At 36.3% G+C, this 17715-nt stretch overlaps 1 protein-coding gene across 1 annotated transcript in view; it reads right to left on the bottom strand.

The window, feature by feature from the left end:
• The window catches only part of LOC121408047, a 65279-nt gene that overhangs the window by 24582 nt on the left and 22982 nt on the right, over positions 1–17715 (bottom strand). Inside the window, exon 3 of the mRNA XM_041599361.1 lies at positions 14944–15155. Coding sequence (XP_041455295.1) covers positions 14944–15155 — 212 coding nt within the window. The remainder of the gene's footprint in view (positions 1–14943; positions 15156–17715) is intronic.

The raw sequence follows: 17715 nt of genomic DNA, 5'->3' as shown, positions 1-17715 counted from the left end.
CAGAATGATTACTTGTAATTATGTAATCATAAGATCACAATTACAATAACAAATACTTTTCTTCAAGTGACATCTCAGAGTATACCCCAAGCAGAAAATAATATGATTTAAAAATCAGACAAAGAAAACACAGAAAATTTTGATCAGAATCGGACAAGGAATGACATTTTAAGGTATGACATTTTAAAGATTTGCATGATTTCAATGAAACAGTTCTATGCATGCCTTAATGAATATTCAATGAGTAAACTGATCATATCATGTCCCCACTTATCGTTTTGTGTTTTATGATATAATTTATGTTTATGAATGATAAAATTGATTGTAAAATATTTGACGCATTAGATATTCATTACTGCAACTTATTTTGTTACAAGGGAGACATATCATACACGCATGGATGAAAATATGAAATAATTTGATTTCATGTAAAATAACGTAATGACACAAGTACAGGGGAAGTGGGGGCATGACGTCATCAACCCTGCCTAATAAATATTCACGACGGCGTGCATACAACTATTTTTACAAATATTTGCTACCTTGAAAATTTAAATACTTATTCATTATCAGATTCATGCAGCGGTCTGGTCAATAAATTTTACTACATTTATTCATTTAATTTTATTTTTTCAGCCCGGATAACCTCTTTAAAAATATTTTGCGAGAGGACGTACAAAATACGTGCTACATACACACAAGGAGCTAGATCGTCGAATATAATTCAATTCCAGAAGATTAATTGATTTAGATCGTTATTTTAAATTAACTTCGGAAAATATTTCGATAGGAATAATAATATTAAATTACCACCTTAATAGAGCCTATAACAACAACTCACTCTCACACGTATTTGATTCAATGTTCCTTAAGAATCGTTCATTATTTATTTTCTTCAATACCCCCAAGAAACAATCCAACTAGTTTCATCTACCGCCTCTTAGAACATTGTTAGCTATAGAAAATTTATGTATGATGGCCCTAGATTCTGGAACTCCCTGAGTGAAGTAATCATTAATAGCCCATCCCTCAATCCTAAAAAAAGATAAAATCATTTTCTTAAATAATATAGTCATCAATAATTTGAATGATAACTTAATTAAATTCCCCACTTTATGCCTACTCAACTTAATTCACTTTTCAGCGTTGAAGTCCTGCTCGTATTATCTTTATTTTTCATTTTTGTTTTCATATCCTTCGTATACGTTTCCCTTGTCTTTTGTTCTTCCTCTTTGTTTTTGTGCTGTTCTATGTTATGTTACCTTTGTGTCCGTCTTTGTAGGCAATTTTACAATATTTTTTTAAGGGATTCACACACTACAGCAGGGATTGTCGAATAGCGGCGCGCGCGCCACTTGTGGCGCACCGAGCCTTGCGGAGTGGCGCGTGGGAGCCGGTATGAAAAAAAAAATGGGAAAATGTATGATGATAATTTTACACAAAGGGAAAAACAAGTCAGTTATATTTTAAACTTAACTCTTTATTGAATTTTCTTTTTATTTATTCTAACGTTATGGTTTTTATATGCTTGGTGTATGGAATCATGTGCGACTGTCAATAGTATGTGTATCACGATATATCGAGATATAGGCCCTACAAAATACCATAAATGATCACAAGTGATCTGATAGCCCCGCTCGTCGGATATCTATCACGTTTTTAACTATTTCTACGTCTAGAAATTTCCCATTCCCAGATTATACATTGAAAATTGATGGAATTGCTCAGATGCAGCATTTGAAATGATGACAATAAATCCATTAACACTCTTGTACTTGACAAACCATGCTTTTAATCAACAATTTGGACTCCTGGCAAAGCACATCAAATTCTCCATTCTTCTCATGATATATAATTATATTGATTTAGTTATATTTAATTATATTGATAATATTGATTTAAATTTGACATGCATGTTAATTTATATTTGAAGCACTTATTGAATAGGTTTATCATTTATCCAATGTTGAATTTTGTTCATGCTTTTATTTATCTTGTATATATTTGTATTATGTTGAAGAATGAAAAAATAAATTGAATTGAATGTCATATCGGAAAATATGGTGACATATATACAGATATAAAATGAAGTTCTCAATTGCATATTGGTGTGGCATGGAAAAGTAAGTCGGGTAAGTTTTAAACATCATATAATGTTTACATAAGTTTCAATAAGACATATTGAAAATCAGAAACTTTGTTTCCGAAGCCAATTATTTAAAATCAAAGGATGTGAAAGAGAAATGCTGCAATTAAGGTAATGCCTGCTGTGATGTGTGCATACCCTCGTGAACTAGCGGTATCACTGGTATGTTGTGAAAAGTCACTTATCGTTTTAAAAATAATATATTGTGTAGTTTGTTTGTATTTGTGTTTCTTGTATTGATATTAATTAGATCCCCTCTTGGCCATTTAAAAAGCCTCATATTCCAATGCTTCAAGGGGCTCCGCCCCTCGAGCCCACCAGTTGGCCCCTCAGCAATATTTCGCTCGTTAGCGCTTGTGGAGGAGTACAGATTCTCGACAAGAAATGTGGCGCTTCAACAAAAGTAATTGAGAATGACTGATCTAGACCTCTAAGAAGTGGAGCTACTGTAATCGGTTAACGTTGAATAATTATATAATCACATTTCAGATTAAGAAAGAAAAGTACAATTTTCATTCAACCGAAAAAGGGATATGGAACTTTAGTTGGGAAAATTGCCTTAATAAAGGTATGATTAGAAATGAAAAGAAAGGAGGAGAAAGAAAATGAATTGAGATGAAAAGGTTGAATTATGATACCATTTTGATTTGATTTAATTTGTTGTTTCACATTCCTTTCACAAAAAATATATACACCTTGAACAAATATTGATAGAAAATTATATTACAACTGCTTTTTAAAGAAATGTAGTAACGTGAAATATGAGGGACGTGTTAAAAATTATAGCTTGTAAAAAAAATTTGACATAATTTCTCGATATATTATAATCTGTGGCGCTATATATACAAATAAGAACGATATTAAGTCATAAACCAATTCTTTCACTAAATCGATACATTTTATTTGATATCAAAACTCTATACCAGTACTGTAGTTGGGTACAATTAAGCTTCTTCTGAGATTCGATCTCATTATCCTACTGAGTGCAAATGTTTTGTAATTTTTTTAATACAAGTCAAAGTAAAATTCGTGCTATGTGATAACTGTTATATTCGTGCTTTATATACTTCTGCAATATTCAATTAGTAAAAATACATATATCATTATGATTTTATATCAAAGTACCTTCAAACCTATTCACTCTTTTAGATTTAGAAGTAATGATTTTTTTCTTTTTGAAACTAATATCACATATGCAAGTGTTCTTATGTTTGAGTTTATACATTCAATTGTTTTTGCAATATCTTGATTCTTTTGTAATGTTGCTTATTTGTTGATATTCTGAATATGTTTAATTCTCTTTTGCCATTTGCCAATTCAGGTAGTTACAAGCTGCCATCACATGTTTCAATAAATTTGAATCTCGTGATTCCAATAATTGTTTTGTCATTCAGGTAATTACCAACTCGTACTATGGCAACCAGAGTGAGTGAGTTCTTAAAGAGAGGTTAAGGGCTCGGCTAATGATACTAAATTTGTTGTTTTGTACGTTAGTTTACATTTCAAGAGGTTTAAATAATCATGTTCCCTGTTGGCAGGATAAAAAGATCGAATAGTTTCGGCATTGGGGTGTGTTCTAAGTCTCGTCTATATCTTTATTTCATAGGAACTTTTTGAAGGACTATACATCGGAGAAAAAATAATATGTCAGGGCTTACTCTCATAGTTAAAACATAACACACAAATCAATTAGACATTACGGTGCGGATTTGAGGAATAATTTATCTTATGACATTAAGCCAGGGATTCTCAAAATATGGTGGCGCGCGCGCCACTTGTGGCCACAGAGATATAGTGGCGCGTGGGAGCCGGTATAGAAAAAGAAAAAAAATAGAAAATAAAAGGTTAATCTACTATTAATCTGGAATTGAGGTTTGATCATTTTATTACAAAGGTAAAATAAAGCTCTTTTTGAAATCTAAATGCTATTTGATTTCCTCTGATTTTGTGTAATCTAGCATTCGACAACCCCTACTTATGGAGGATCTATTGAATGTATTCATTTACGATTGGTACAAAGACTAAGTACAAAATAATGTGAAAATAGATTTGTGAACAGTGCTTTTAACAATAACAATTACGTTTTATTTACTCAGGGTAGCCATTTCGCCGTTAGGGAACTGCCCTGCATTTCCATACCCTTCTTCAATCTGAATGCAGAGCGCCAAGCAAGAAGGCAGATCGAGGTTCCATTCCTGTATATTTTTTGTATGACTCTGTTGGGGTTCGAACCCACGGCCTCCCGTCCATGAGGCTGACGCTCAAACATACCCGGTTTGCTTTTCCAACACGACCCTCATCAAGAACAAAATAATACAGAAACATAATAATTAATACTATTTGAGCAAGTCACTTATCATTTTTAAAAATAATTTGTGAAGTATGTTGGTATTTTGATATCTTCTGTTGATTGAGAACCCCTCTCGGCCATTTAAAATACTTTCTACTGAAGCCCTTCAGGTGGTCTTGCACCCCCCCCCCCATATCACAATATTTCGCTCTTCGCGTGTTGGATAGTGGAGCAGTCCAGATTCTCAACAAGAAATTTGGCGCTTCAACAAAATTAATTGAGAATGGCTGCTGTAAAGAGTTGTTTGACTCAATTTCTAGAACCACACAGATTATATCACCGATGCACAGTGGGCCGTGGCGACACCAAAGTGCGCCAAAAGTAATTTCGGGCAATTTGAGAATTTTCATTTTTGTCATGCCCAGGTGAAAGCTAACACTTTGAAGAATACCTCTGTAAAAAAATCGTATTCCGGAAGGTGCATTAAGGTTGTTAATTTCCTACTTCAAATAGCAATATGTGACATTTCGCGAGTTTTCGCGGATAATGATAATAATATAGTGTATTTATATTGCGCACATATCCACCTTGTTAGGTGCTCAAGGCGCTCCTATATTACCCGGCTAAGCTAGGCGTTCATAGCGCACACAGCTTTTTAAGGAATTACTTCCTACCGGTACCCATTAACCTCACCTGGGTTGAGTACGGCACACTGTGGATCAGTTTCTTGCTGAAGGAAAGTACGCCATGGGAGGGATTCGAACCCACGACCCTCTGTTTCAAAGTCCGAAGACTAATCCACTGGGCCACAACGCTCCACATGTCCTGTGAAGTAATTTTACTAAAAGTAAGATGTGCGGTACGGACACATCCACACATCCGTTTAGAGTAAACACCCACATGCACACCAACGGGGCTAAATTGAGTTTATGATCATCTGTATTAGATATGAACCACGTTTATTTCCCCACCTCTCTCCCCCCCCCCCCCCCTCCTTCTCAATCACACACATACACTCTTAAAACAAATCAGTCAAATTGACTAGACCAGTAGTCAGCTGGGAGCAACTGATACGGCAATCACTGATATTCACACTTCTGACATATATTCTAGTCAGAAATAACTCTGTTCTAGTAAAATATGACTAGAAAATAGTCAAATATGACTAGAATAACAGTTGCACCCAGCTGACCCTATTAACTAGTCATTTTTGACTGATTTGTTTTTAGACTGTACTCACCCTCCCATATTAATATTCCCTTCGTTCGGCATAACTATACATTGTGCACACAATTTGCACACATATTTTTTTTTTCTAACAAGTTCACACCTAGTTACCATACCTAGTTACCAATAATGCATATTATAGCATTTCCATTTATTTGATAGCAAGATGCCTCGCTCACGGGCATAGCTGCCGCGGCCGGGGATCGAACCCCGGACTTTTTCATGTATAGCCAGGCGCCTTAGACCACTCGGCCACGGCACCTCCACGGCACCACATACATGTGGAAATCAACACTACACACACACACACTACACACACCCACCATCCCTCACACTCCCTCTCCGAACACAAGTCATGATAATCATTTTGCATTTCTCCCAAATGCTCACACACCTACTTTCAGCCTACTTCTATGGACCTGCCTAGAGCTACACATTCCTAAAAATACATACACTTCTAACTTGATTTAAGCTATAAACGCGAGAAGGGCAACTGTGAATTTTGATCATCGTATCTGGGCTGGATAAATACTAACGCCCTTTATTGCTTCCTGGGGTGGTGGAACGGTTTTGCAAGTCGGGTGGGGTGAGGGCAAGGGACTAACCGTGAAATAGAAAAAAATCACAAACAGATGGTCATTTGTGAGTTTTTCACATTTACATAAATAAAAGAGGAGCCCCCACAAACCCACGGCTACACTGCCCATGCTTTCTTCCTTGTTCTCCTATCACTTCATTCATCTGTTGTTTTTCTTTCTCTTTACCTCTGTCTCACACATATACACACTTCTATCCACCCACACCACCTCGCGTACATAATTTGCAAGATCACTCATACACACGCACACACACTCTACCTCTATTAACAATTAAACAGAACGTTTACCAGAGTCCTATAGCGTACTAAATTATGTTAATTGAGGAATTCTCTCCGACAAGCATACACGAATATCTAAGTTAGATGTAGACTAATTACTCCTCCTCCTATCCGTTACCCTCTAGACACACAAATACCCTCACCACGAGCATGGAAAAAAAATCGATATGGACCTGGGGTGGATCCAGGAATTCTATTGGGTGCCAACAATTACTGACGAGCAAAAAAAAAGAGAGAGAGATCAAACCACGAGAGGCAATTTTCACTCAATGTTAGATTTTGAAGAGTGAATAAAAATTCTCAAACGGGAGTCCACATCCTTATTTAGACCCCCCCCCCCCCTCCCTTGCTCAACGACTGAAATGATTCATATGCTTATTTGTTTGGATTGGATTCTCTTACTCGTTAAAAAAACTCGTTAAAAAAACCTCATCCCGTTTCTGCTTTGAGGCTGTTGACAATGCGGTTGTACATAAATTTTAAAATCCTAAACTAAAATCATAGGAAATCAAGAACTAATTCTACCGAAATCAAGAAGTAGTTAACATAGTATGAAAATCGTCGGCCTTATGCCAAAAGGGCCTTAACCCGATTTTAGGGGTTCTGAATATTTTATAATAAATTTAACACATTTCATGTAAAACTTAATAACTTAACACATTTATCGAAATTGGCTTCAAAAGCAAAACAAGTGGAATGCCTCTGGCCGTCTCACCTGCATCACGCGGTTCAATATAGCAGCAGTGCTGACTTTGAATACTACTCTAACTCGCACAAGATGTTCAGTGACACATGGTTACTCTTATGTCCACTTTTTATGAACTAGACCAATAAACTTACAGAGATATGATGGTTATTCAACAAAAAACCCCAACATGGCCAAAGTTCATTGACCTTACATGACCTTCGACCTTGAACATGTGACCTGAAACTCGAACAGGATATTCAGTGATACTTGATTACTCTTATGTACAAGTTTCATGAATCAGATCCATAAACTTTCAAAGTTATGATGGTAATTCAACAGATACACCCAATTCGGCCAAAGTTCATTGACCTTTGAACTTGGTCATGTGACCTGAAACGCGCACAGGATGTTCAGTGATACTTGATTACTCTAATGTCCAAGTTTAATGAACTAGACCAATAAACTTTCAAAGTTATGATGGTAATTCAACAGATACCCCCGATTCGGCAAAAGTTCATTGACCCTAAATGACCTTTGACCTTAATCATGAGACCTGAAACTTGCACAAAATTTTCAGTGATGCTTGATTACTATTGTGTCCAAGTTTCATGAATCAGATCCATAAACTTTCAAAGTTATGATGGGAATTCAACAGATATCCCCAATTCGGCCAAAGTTCATTGACCCTAAATGACCTTTGACCTTGGTCATGTGACATGAAACTCTAATAGGATGTTCAGTAATACTTGATTAACCTTATGGCCAAGTTTTATTAACTAGGTCCATATACTTTCTAAGTTATGACGTCATTTCAAAAACTTAACCTCAGGTTAAGATTTGATGTTGACGCCGCCACCGCCGCCGCCGTCGCCGCCGCCGTCGGAAAAGCGGCGCCTATAGTCTCACTTTGCTTCGCAGGTGAGACAAAAAACGACCACAAACTTTTGATTATTAGAGAGGCCAAAACCTTTAAACGCCATTATCTCGGAATGGCCAAAATCAGTTAAGGCCCTTTTAGCATAAGGCCGACGAAATATGCCAAGCACATCTTTAGTAGGATCTTATTTGGTGGAAGATGGTCCTGAAAGATCTGCCACGGGTAACAAAATGCTACAAAAGAATTCATAAAGGGACAAACACTGGTAGTACCCATTATGCACTCAAATAATTAGTCATGCTTTCTGGAATCACTAAAGAAGAGTGTTCTCTTAAATAGGAAAACCATTGCCATAAATTAATTCCTCGCCATAGTAAACCTTAAAAGAACTGTATTATTCATGTTTTCAGGAGGTTTAGATAACACTTGACAACGGATTATTGTAAATTGTTGAATTATGCTAATTAAGTAAATTCCACTGCATTACAAGGAAAATCGTTGTCATAAATGAATTTCTCGTCATAGAAAACCTTAGAAGAGCTGTATCATCTATGCTTAAACGCTGTCTGTATATACATTTACAAAAGGGTCTATATGTTACACTTATGCTAATAAGCTCATTATGCTTATTTATAAGCTGATTACAATGACTGATAAAAAGCTTATGCCATGATTGATTTCCTCCTCGCAGGAACTCTTTAAGAAATGTTATCAATTATGCCTCCAGTCTTTCTGGTTTAAGATTCAGCAGCATATGACATGAAAGAAGTATGCTAATTACATGACTATGCTAATGAAAAATATTTCCTAGGTTCCCAAGGTGTCAACCAAGAAAAATTTACTTCAAAACCCATCTAAAAGACAAATCAACCAAAAAACCTTGTACTTAACAACTTTCCAGGTCATGTAAATGGGTTATGGGGCTGCACTGGACTACATTAATAAAAGTAAAACCCGAAAGGTTATGGCATTATATAGACATTTCAATATGACAAAAAAGAAAGGGATCAGACCAGATCGAACGGTGCATTAAACATGCAATTTTTAACAAATCATTTAACAAGCTAAGATTACAATATCAGCGTGTACAAAATGGTACCCATGCAAAAGCCCTCATGGAAACAAAAAAAAGGAGTAGTCTGAGTATTCATGTATACGAAAGCTAATAATGGATTTTAAAGTGTTCTTGACCTCGAAATGGATCACGGATGGCATGAAGAAACATAGAAAGATAATTTGCCCAATCATTCAAACAGCTTTTTGACCTTCCACAGATAGATCCCTTTAATACTAATAATTGAATGGTGAAAGTGCACTCTCTTTACAATCCATAACCTCTATCCCTCGTGAAATTGATGGGATAGCTCGACATGATTAATATGAATAGCATATACTAAAGATAAAAACTGATGTATTGACCAGGCTACTACCTACGTTGCATAGACTTCGCCAACTATTTATAAAGTATTAATAAACATTTTGATGAATGGAAATTTGGGCATAAAATCATCGTGTACCTTTGGTTGAAAAGGTAATGGAACCAACGACAGTGGTGGAGTCGGTTAAAATCTTATGAATCACCCACCGATTTCTCAATCGCGATGGGCAATTCCATTACCCGACATCCGTTAGGTCATTTTATAGAAAAAAATTGGGCCTCGAGTAATCATCAAATTTTGTGACACACAAAATATTTTAGACGTACCGAATACGAGTCGATCTGGTACTGGGTATGACTGCAGGTGAAATTAAGCTATATTTTCCTTTTTTGTTTGGCACTCTGGAATGACCTTCTCATGATTAAAAAACATTTCGTATCCTCTTTTAAGAGATATATACCTCTCATCAATCATGTTCTCGACCAACTAATTCTGTTTGCATAGCATTCATATCCTTCATTTCGAATTAAGCCTTTAATGTATTTGTCTTCCCATGATCACATCAATTAAAACTCAAAATGATGCATCGGAAATTGCATATTGAACATATTATAAAGTATATGTCATTGCTAGATTATGATACAAAATAACTTACTACATAGCTTTAAAAAGAAACGAATGTCTAGAACAGATTACTTCCTGGATAATAATATAGACCAGGCGAAACAAAAATTGATAATTTTTTTTATATTAAAATAATTGGAAATGCCATGATTTGAAGGAACTACTGTTTTAAAGGAAGTAACCCCTCGGTGTTTTTATACGCGAGTACATACACATCCCTTAATGTTTATCATTTTCGGATCAAAATTCCCCGAGGGTATCAAAATCAATGTAATAAAATACAAATCACCCTTATTAAAAACGCGCTAATTGAAAAGAACAGGAAGGATGATTATAATTTGAAACTTGAAGGCCCGTTCTCATGAACGTTTTGATGTCAAGGCCTGGTCCAACTGGCCGACGGACACAAAACGTATTCATAACGGATACAGCGGACAAGCAGAATTTCGGGGCGGCTCCATCAGTTTTCATCCGCTCCAGATAATGGACAAAATGGCCGAACAATGAAATCGCAGTGGATGGATGCCCGATGGATATACATGATATAGAGCGTACGAAATGCGTATGCAAAGAGTACACAACGGATACATAACGTTTTCCAACGTATGTCAAGATTTTTTTTCCCGTTTTACATCCTCTCTGCATCGGTAAATGCAGAGGCATCAAGCCTTTAATTTCGATAGGAATAAGTTAGGAAACATTCAGATGGTGTTATCAACATCAAGCCATGAGCCATGTAACATAGCAAAATAGGAATGTTATTACTGAAGGGGTTGTTAGGAAGGTGCTTAAAGCATGGTCACACCGCCCGAGCGTTATTGGAGCGGTCGTGGAAAGGAGAGAAAAAAAATCATCACCGCTCGCTACCGTTCACCATTTTCGGTTTCGGTTTTTTTTTCGATTCATGTTTTCGATTTTTTCCCCAATTTTGTGAGCGAAATTCGGCCCCCTTTCCATACCGCTCCACGACCGCTCCGACAACGCTCGGGCGGTGTGACCATGCCTAAAGGGATGGTCACACCGTGGTTAAATATGCAGATGACGCATGTATAATTGAACTAGTTTAATTAATAATGAAGCCATGTACAGGAATAGGGTATCTTATTTTGTTGCAAGTTGCAAACAGATGTCATTGTTGTTAAAAACTTAAAAAACAAAATAAATAATAGTGAATTTCAACAACAAACAAGAATGATGACACTTGTCCACTTGTCATTGATCAAGATGAAATTGATGTGGTGTCAGGCGCATACATTCGTAATTCCGAAGCTTCGTTATTCCGAAGGTTCGGATATTCCGGAGGTTCGTCATTCCGAAGGTTTGTATTTCCGAAGGTTCTTTAGTCCGAAAACGAAATGAGGTTCGTAATTCCGAAGGTTCGATAATCCGAAAACGAAATGAGGTTCGTAATTCGGAAGGTTCGTTAGTCCTAAAACTAAATGATTAACGAACCTTATTTCGTTTTCGGACTAACAAACCTTCGGAACAACGAACCTTATTTCGTTTTCGGATTAACAAACCTTCGGAACAACGAACCTTATTTCGTTTTCGGATTAACGAACCTTCGGAACATCGAACCTTATTTCGTTTTCGGATTATCAAACCTTCGGAAAAACGGACCTTCAAAATAACGCCACAAATGTTCGGATTAACGAACCCTATTACGTTTCCGGATTAACGAACATCGAGGTATAGGCAATTTACGTGTTTCGGAATTACGAAGTGTAACCGGTGTCAGAGTACACAAATATATTGGCACCCACATGGATAAAAAAACATTGTCTCACTCAAAGGCGAACCAAAGAATATGCTTTCTGAGGAAGCTGAATTCAGCAACAAAAGTGAGACTCTTCTGTTCTGTTATCAAAGTTTGATTAAACCTACAATTTCTTTCTCCTGTGCTGATTGGTTTGGGTTAAACAAGGTAATGCACACTGCCAGTAAAGTGATAGGTTTGCCAGTAAACACTGTTGGAAGATATAGCGTACAAAGCAGTCTTGGACAAGCTGTATAGTGTCATTAGAGACGATACCCAACCCCTACACGAATTTGTAGTTTTTTTGTTAGGTCTGGGTGGATCCGGTTACCAAGAATAGGGTCTAGCAGGTTCAGATTTTCTTAATGAAATTATTCTGCAAAATGTAGAGTTTAAACGATTAGTGGACAATACCCTTCAAGTGGGGCCGACAAGTTCTCACTCTCATGTATTGCATTTTCGATGATTTTTTTTTTTGTATTGTATCATGTTGGTATGATTGTCCTGCACATGTATATTGCTTTTACACATTGCAAGAGCGGCTGTCCTGAGGCTTAGGCCCGAATTCACAAAGGTGGTTTCGTTTGAAAGCACAGTTTTTAGAAAACTTGGGTTTTAGAAACCATGGTTTTTCAAAAATCATGGTTTTTCTAAAACCCCCAGTTTGAAACCACCTAAAACAGCTTACTCAAAATCATGCCGAAAACCCACGGTTGAAACCATGGTTTCATTTTAAACCACCTTTGTGAATCGCAAAATCAGCAAAACCCACGGTTGAAACCATGGTTTCTGCAAAAACCACATTTGTGAATTCGGGCCTCAGTGTTGTGAAGACCGCGCCGAGCGCGGTGGTGGTTTCAGCACTGGATGGGCGTTGTTTCGACGATGATCAGTGTCGTTGATGACATTGAGTGGTGCGTTGTGGTGATGTGTTTTTCTGATGTGTGGTGTGGGAGTGTGTATTGGTGTGGGTTGGTCTGTTATAGTGTGTGGTGTGATTTGTTGTGGCGTGGTACGTGGTGTTGGTGACTGTTCGAATCACTCAATGTCGAACCAGGGCCCAATGGGTGTTGAGTCGGCACCGTGCCAGGGGCGTTCCTCCCTTAACACCGGGTTACATGCCCGTTACATGCAAGTTCAGCACAGCTGTTCTTGCAGCGCACTTTAGGTTTGTTTTGGGTTGATATTCTTGTGTGTAATTTTGTATTATATGTTATTTAATGCCGTAATTTTTGTAAGTAGTATTATGTTATATATTGTATTCTATGTACCAACAGCCAGAATATGATTCTTATGCCAATGTAATTTATTGTATATGAGAATGAGAATAATTTTTCAATATCTGAAGATTCTTGCGATATCCGTGATGTTACTTTCATAAACGTGTAATAGTTATATCGCGTTGTTAAAGCTTATCGTGTGTGTATTTGAGTTTTGTCAGACGTGTATCAATCAGATATTATTATTTACGTCTGGACCGACCTTTTACGTCACCATCCGAAAGGCGTGACCAGGGCTCGAACCTCGAACCTCTGCATCAATTTTGTAACTTCCCCACAGCGTGGATTACAGGCGCACGCCACAACGCCCAGTTATCATAATCTTCTTCATCAAATATAGTCTGCGATTGATATTTTAAGTTGTCGTGCTGATCTGTTGATATCAATTTTCCACAAGAATCAAATTACTTTTGGCCTCGCACTGGCATATATAATGGTGAGATTCTCTCCTCTACACTTGTTTTTGGAGGAATAAACCTGTTTCTTAGTAATGAGTTTTAAGAAAATTGGAATTTGGAAGTATAATAATGCAACCCATAATAACTTGGGGTTGAATTTTCATGAAATATTAAAACGTTTTCTTGATATACCTCGCATCACATCACTTGACATCTGAGAGTTGATTATTCCATTCATCATAATATATGAAGGAAGACGTATGTCACAAAGACGTCGATTCTTAAATTTGATAGAAGTCTCTGGGCAGGATCAAGACTTAATTTGATTTTTCATCAATTTTAAAAGATCAAAGTGGAATGGATCTCCTCTGATTTAATCCTATAATATTTCTTATTCTACCTTGTATACCATACTCGGGACAGGAAACAAATTATGATTTTGTCTGCTCAATTATATTCTTTTTAATGTCTTTATTATAAGTGAAGGTCTTTATGCCATTGTTCTGGAAGCGGAGTTTAATTCTCTCTCTCAGTCACTTAAAGGAAACCAAAACTCAAGACAAGAAACAATCTTATTGGAAAGAGTAAAATGAGAGGAACAATTTAAAAAAAAGTTTCACCAAAATCGGTTATGAAATAAGCAAGTTATGGGAGTTTGAAAACTCTTGTTGTACTTTCTATGGGGATCCTCAAATTGGCAAACGTGCTTCAAAATGGCTGATTTTGTGGACAACTCTCCATTTGTTTTGTACACAAATTTTTAGGTTTTCCTCATTTTCTTTAAAACTGCATCTTGCCTCCTTCTGAGCACAACATATGTCACGGGGACATATAATTCACACCACATATGTCAAGGTCAGGAGGAGATAATGTGAAATATGAAAAATAATACATACCCAAGCGTGAAGAAATGCTACATAAATATGGAATCAAATTATTTAGGAAAAAATACACTTTCCAGCCATATTACAATAATCATGTGTTCATGGCATATTTTTTTTCTCGAATTTTAGATTTATGAAGTATCAAGGTTTTTTTACGCACATGGTATAAATAGAAACACACATCCCACACACACACATATATATATATTATATGTGTGTGGGGGGTATGTGAGGGTGAGCGAGGATGTGGGTATGTGTGCGTGTGTATGTAATAATGCAATAATAATAATGAAAAAATAAAAATAGATACTAATACCATGGGCATCCCTTATGATATGAAAATAACTAAAAATGGAAATTGTATAAATAAACAAATAAAGCAATAAATAAATGGATGAATAGATAACCGAAATATCTGAACATATGAATGAACGAATATTGATTTGTTATTAAATATCTTAGTAATCAATAAATCAATTCATTACTTGATAAATCAACTAATTAAAAGAAAACTCACCTGAATGTATACCGATTCTGAGACATAGCTTTTCACCGTTCAAATGAGGCACCTTATATCCCATTACAAGACTTCGTAACTCGAGAGCCATTGTACTTATCTCCCATGCATGGTGATCCGTTGCATCAGGTAAGCCCGACACGACCATATAAGCATCACCTATCGTCTCGACCTTATACACGTTGTATTTGTCGATGCAGCCATCAAACATGCTGGAGGACAATTTTGAGAGGGAGAGTGTGAGAGAGTGACAAATAAAAGAAAGGAGAGGAGGAAGAAGGAGAACAAAAATGTGAAGAAGAAGATTAAGAAGAAGGAGGGGAAGGAAAAGGAGCAGAAGAAGAAAAAGAAGACGAAGGAGGAGGGGAGTAAGAGGAGAAGAAGAAGAAAAATAAGGAGGAGGAAGGAGGAAAAGGAGAAAAAAATGACGAAAAAGGAAAGAAAAATAAGATGGAAAGGAGAAAAATGTGTTAAGTATCGTAATTCATATCAAAATTTTGACACCTTTTTTATTATAGTACTCGGTAACTAAGAAACCATTGATGGTGGAAAAAAACACGAAATACATATTTTTTCATAGTGTTGAAGTGTTTCATGACAGGAAACGATTACCTGTCATTGCTATCTACAATATGGAATTTAGTATGCATGCATGTTTTGATGACAAACAGTGTGAAGTGTATTCAACCGTATAACCCCCATCCATCATACTCTCGATAAACATCATTAATAAAAAAATATACGGGGTTTTGGATACTGATGATTTTATCGTGGCCTCCTCTTTATTTGCAACTTTTTTAATTTATTAAGTTCATATGGCGTGTATGGGATACAGAATAGGATGATTCTTAGGAATAAAACATTTTTAAGAAAACGACCATAATATATATACCCCACACCCTTCATCTGTTGTAAGCTCCACATGTTTGGTCATTCCTAACTGATAATTTCTCTTTCTTATATGATTTCCTTTGCACATTTACGATCGACATCAATTTAAGGACTTCGTAAAGTGGTTAATGTCTCTCATTCGTATCATTAACAATGGACAATATGATATACGAGATAATACGTTCAATATTAATTCAGAATAGCGATACCCATTTATAGCTACGGTCGTTATACTTGCAGAGTATAATAGTTATCCCCTTAATAAAGCTCAATTTATGGGCCTTAGATGCTTTAAATATACTATTGCCAAGTCTTTCGTCAAAAATATACTATTGCCAAGTCTTTCGTCAAAAATATACTATTGCCAAATATACTATTGCCAAGTTCATATAGCAAGGTTGACAAATACCTGTTAAGTATGGGCTTGAAAAATAATGATATCATACTATTTTTTTTACTATTGTAGTCTTCCTGTAGAATACATCAAGGCAACAACGCACTGAATGGGTTAAAGATGATCAGTGAGATAAAACGTAGATGGAGAAATTTAAAGTCATGAAAATGGTTTCATCATACCTTAAAGGACAAGTCCACCCCAACAAAAGTTGTTTTCAATGAAAAGATAAAAATCACACAAACATAACACCGAAAATTTCATCAAAATCGGATGTAAAATAAGAAAGTTATGACATTTTAAAGATTCGCTTAATGTCACAAAACAGTGAAAAATAATCAGATCATACTGTTTATGCACATCCTGTTCTGTATGCAAATGAGGGGACTGATGACGTCATCCATTCACTATTTCTTTTGTATTTCATCTCATGAAATCTGAAATACTTCAATTTCCTCCTCATTGTCATGAGAAGAAAAAAATTATTCCTCCCTGAACATGTTGATTACAATTGTCTTAACATAATGTGGTTAAGCCAAGTTGGTCATTATGGCCAAATCTGAAATAGAATAAAATATTGTATAATTCAAACATAAAAAAACAACTAAAGATATAGTGAGTGGAACACATCATCGATTCTCTCATGCATTTGCCTATCACCATGGGCGGAAATCCCAGGGGGACAGGGGGACGTGTCCCCCACTCAAAATAGTAAGGGAGACACAATATCAAATGTCCCCCTACTATTTGCACATACATAACATAGGCGGATCCAGGGGGATCTATTGGCAGAGCAAAAAAAGGAAAGTGAGAAAAAAAGGGAAAAAAGAGGAGAAAAAAAGAAAAGGAGGAAGACGTGTGACCAATAAGAAAATAAAATGAGGGGAATACTTGGAAAATAAAAAGAATCTTTCATGCCACTATATAAAATTTTCGATCGCCCTTCGCGCTGGCACTGTTAGGTGATTTACATAACTCGTTCAATATTGAGCTTAAAATATCAAGTTTAGAAGTCAATATTCAAAACACATTTCACCTCGGAAATCAAGCTTTCATTAATTTGTGTGATTTACAAATAGATTTTTATAAAGACCTCTGTACAAATGTCAGTTTTATGGTCTGAATATTAACATTATCTGCTCGCGCTACCGCTCGCAAAATTTTGATTTATCAGGTACTTATTATTTCTCGGGGGGGGGGGCACTTACATTGACGAGTGGATACCATGCGCGACCAAAAAAACACGTAAAAAGGATGTCTTTTCGCGATAGGGCACGTTACGTACGTAACGTGATAAGGGTGTCAAAAACACGAAAATAATGAAAAAGGGTATCTATTTCGCTAGGAAAATTACGTGTTTAGGGTCGAATTTGCGGGGATGATAAAACAAAATTTAAATGTTTTTTAAAGGATGTCCTTTTTGCCCCAACACTTCCGATTTGCGCGAGGTGTAGAAGCTGGGGTCGTACTAAACCAAATAAGTTGAA

Source organism: Lytechinus variegatus, chromosome 2 (assembly GCF_018143015.1).
Source record: "Lytechinus variegatus isolate NC3 chromosome 2, Lvar_3.0, whole genome shotgun sequence".
Classification (NCBI taxonomy): Eukaryota; Metazoa; Echinodermata; class Echinoidea; order Temnopleuroida; family Toxopneustidae; genus Lytechinus; species Lytechinus variegatus.
The sequence above is the reverse complement of the archived record's forward strand: the minus strand, read 5'-3'. Positions and strand labels throughout refer to the sequence as shown.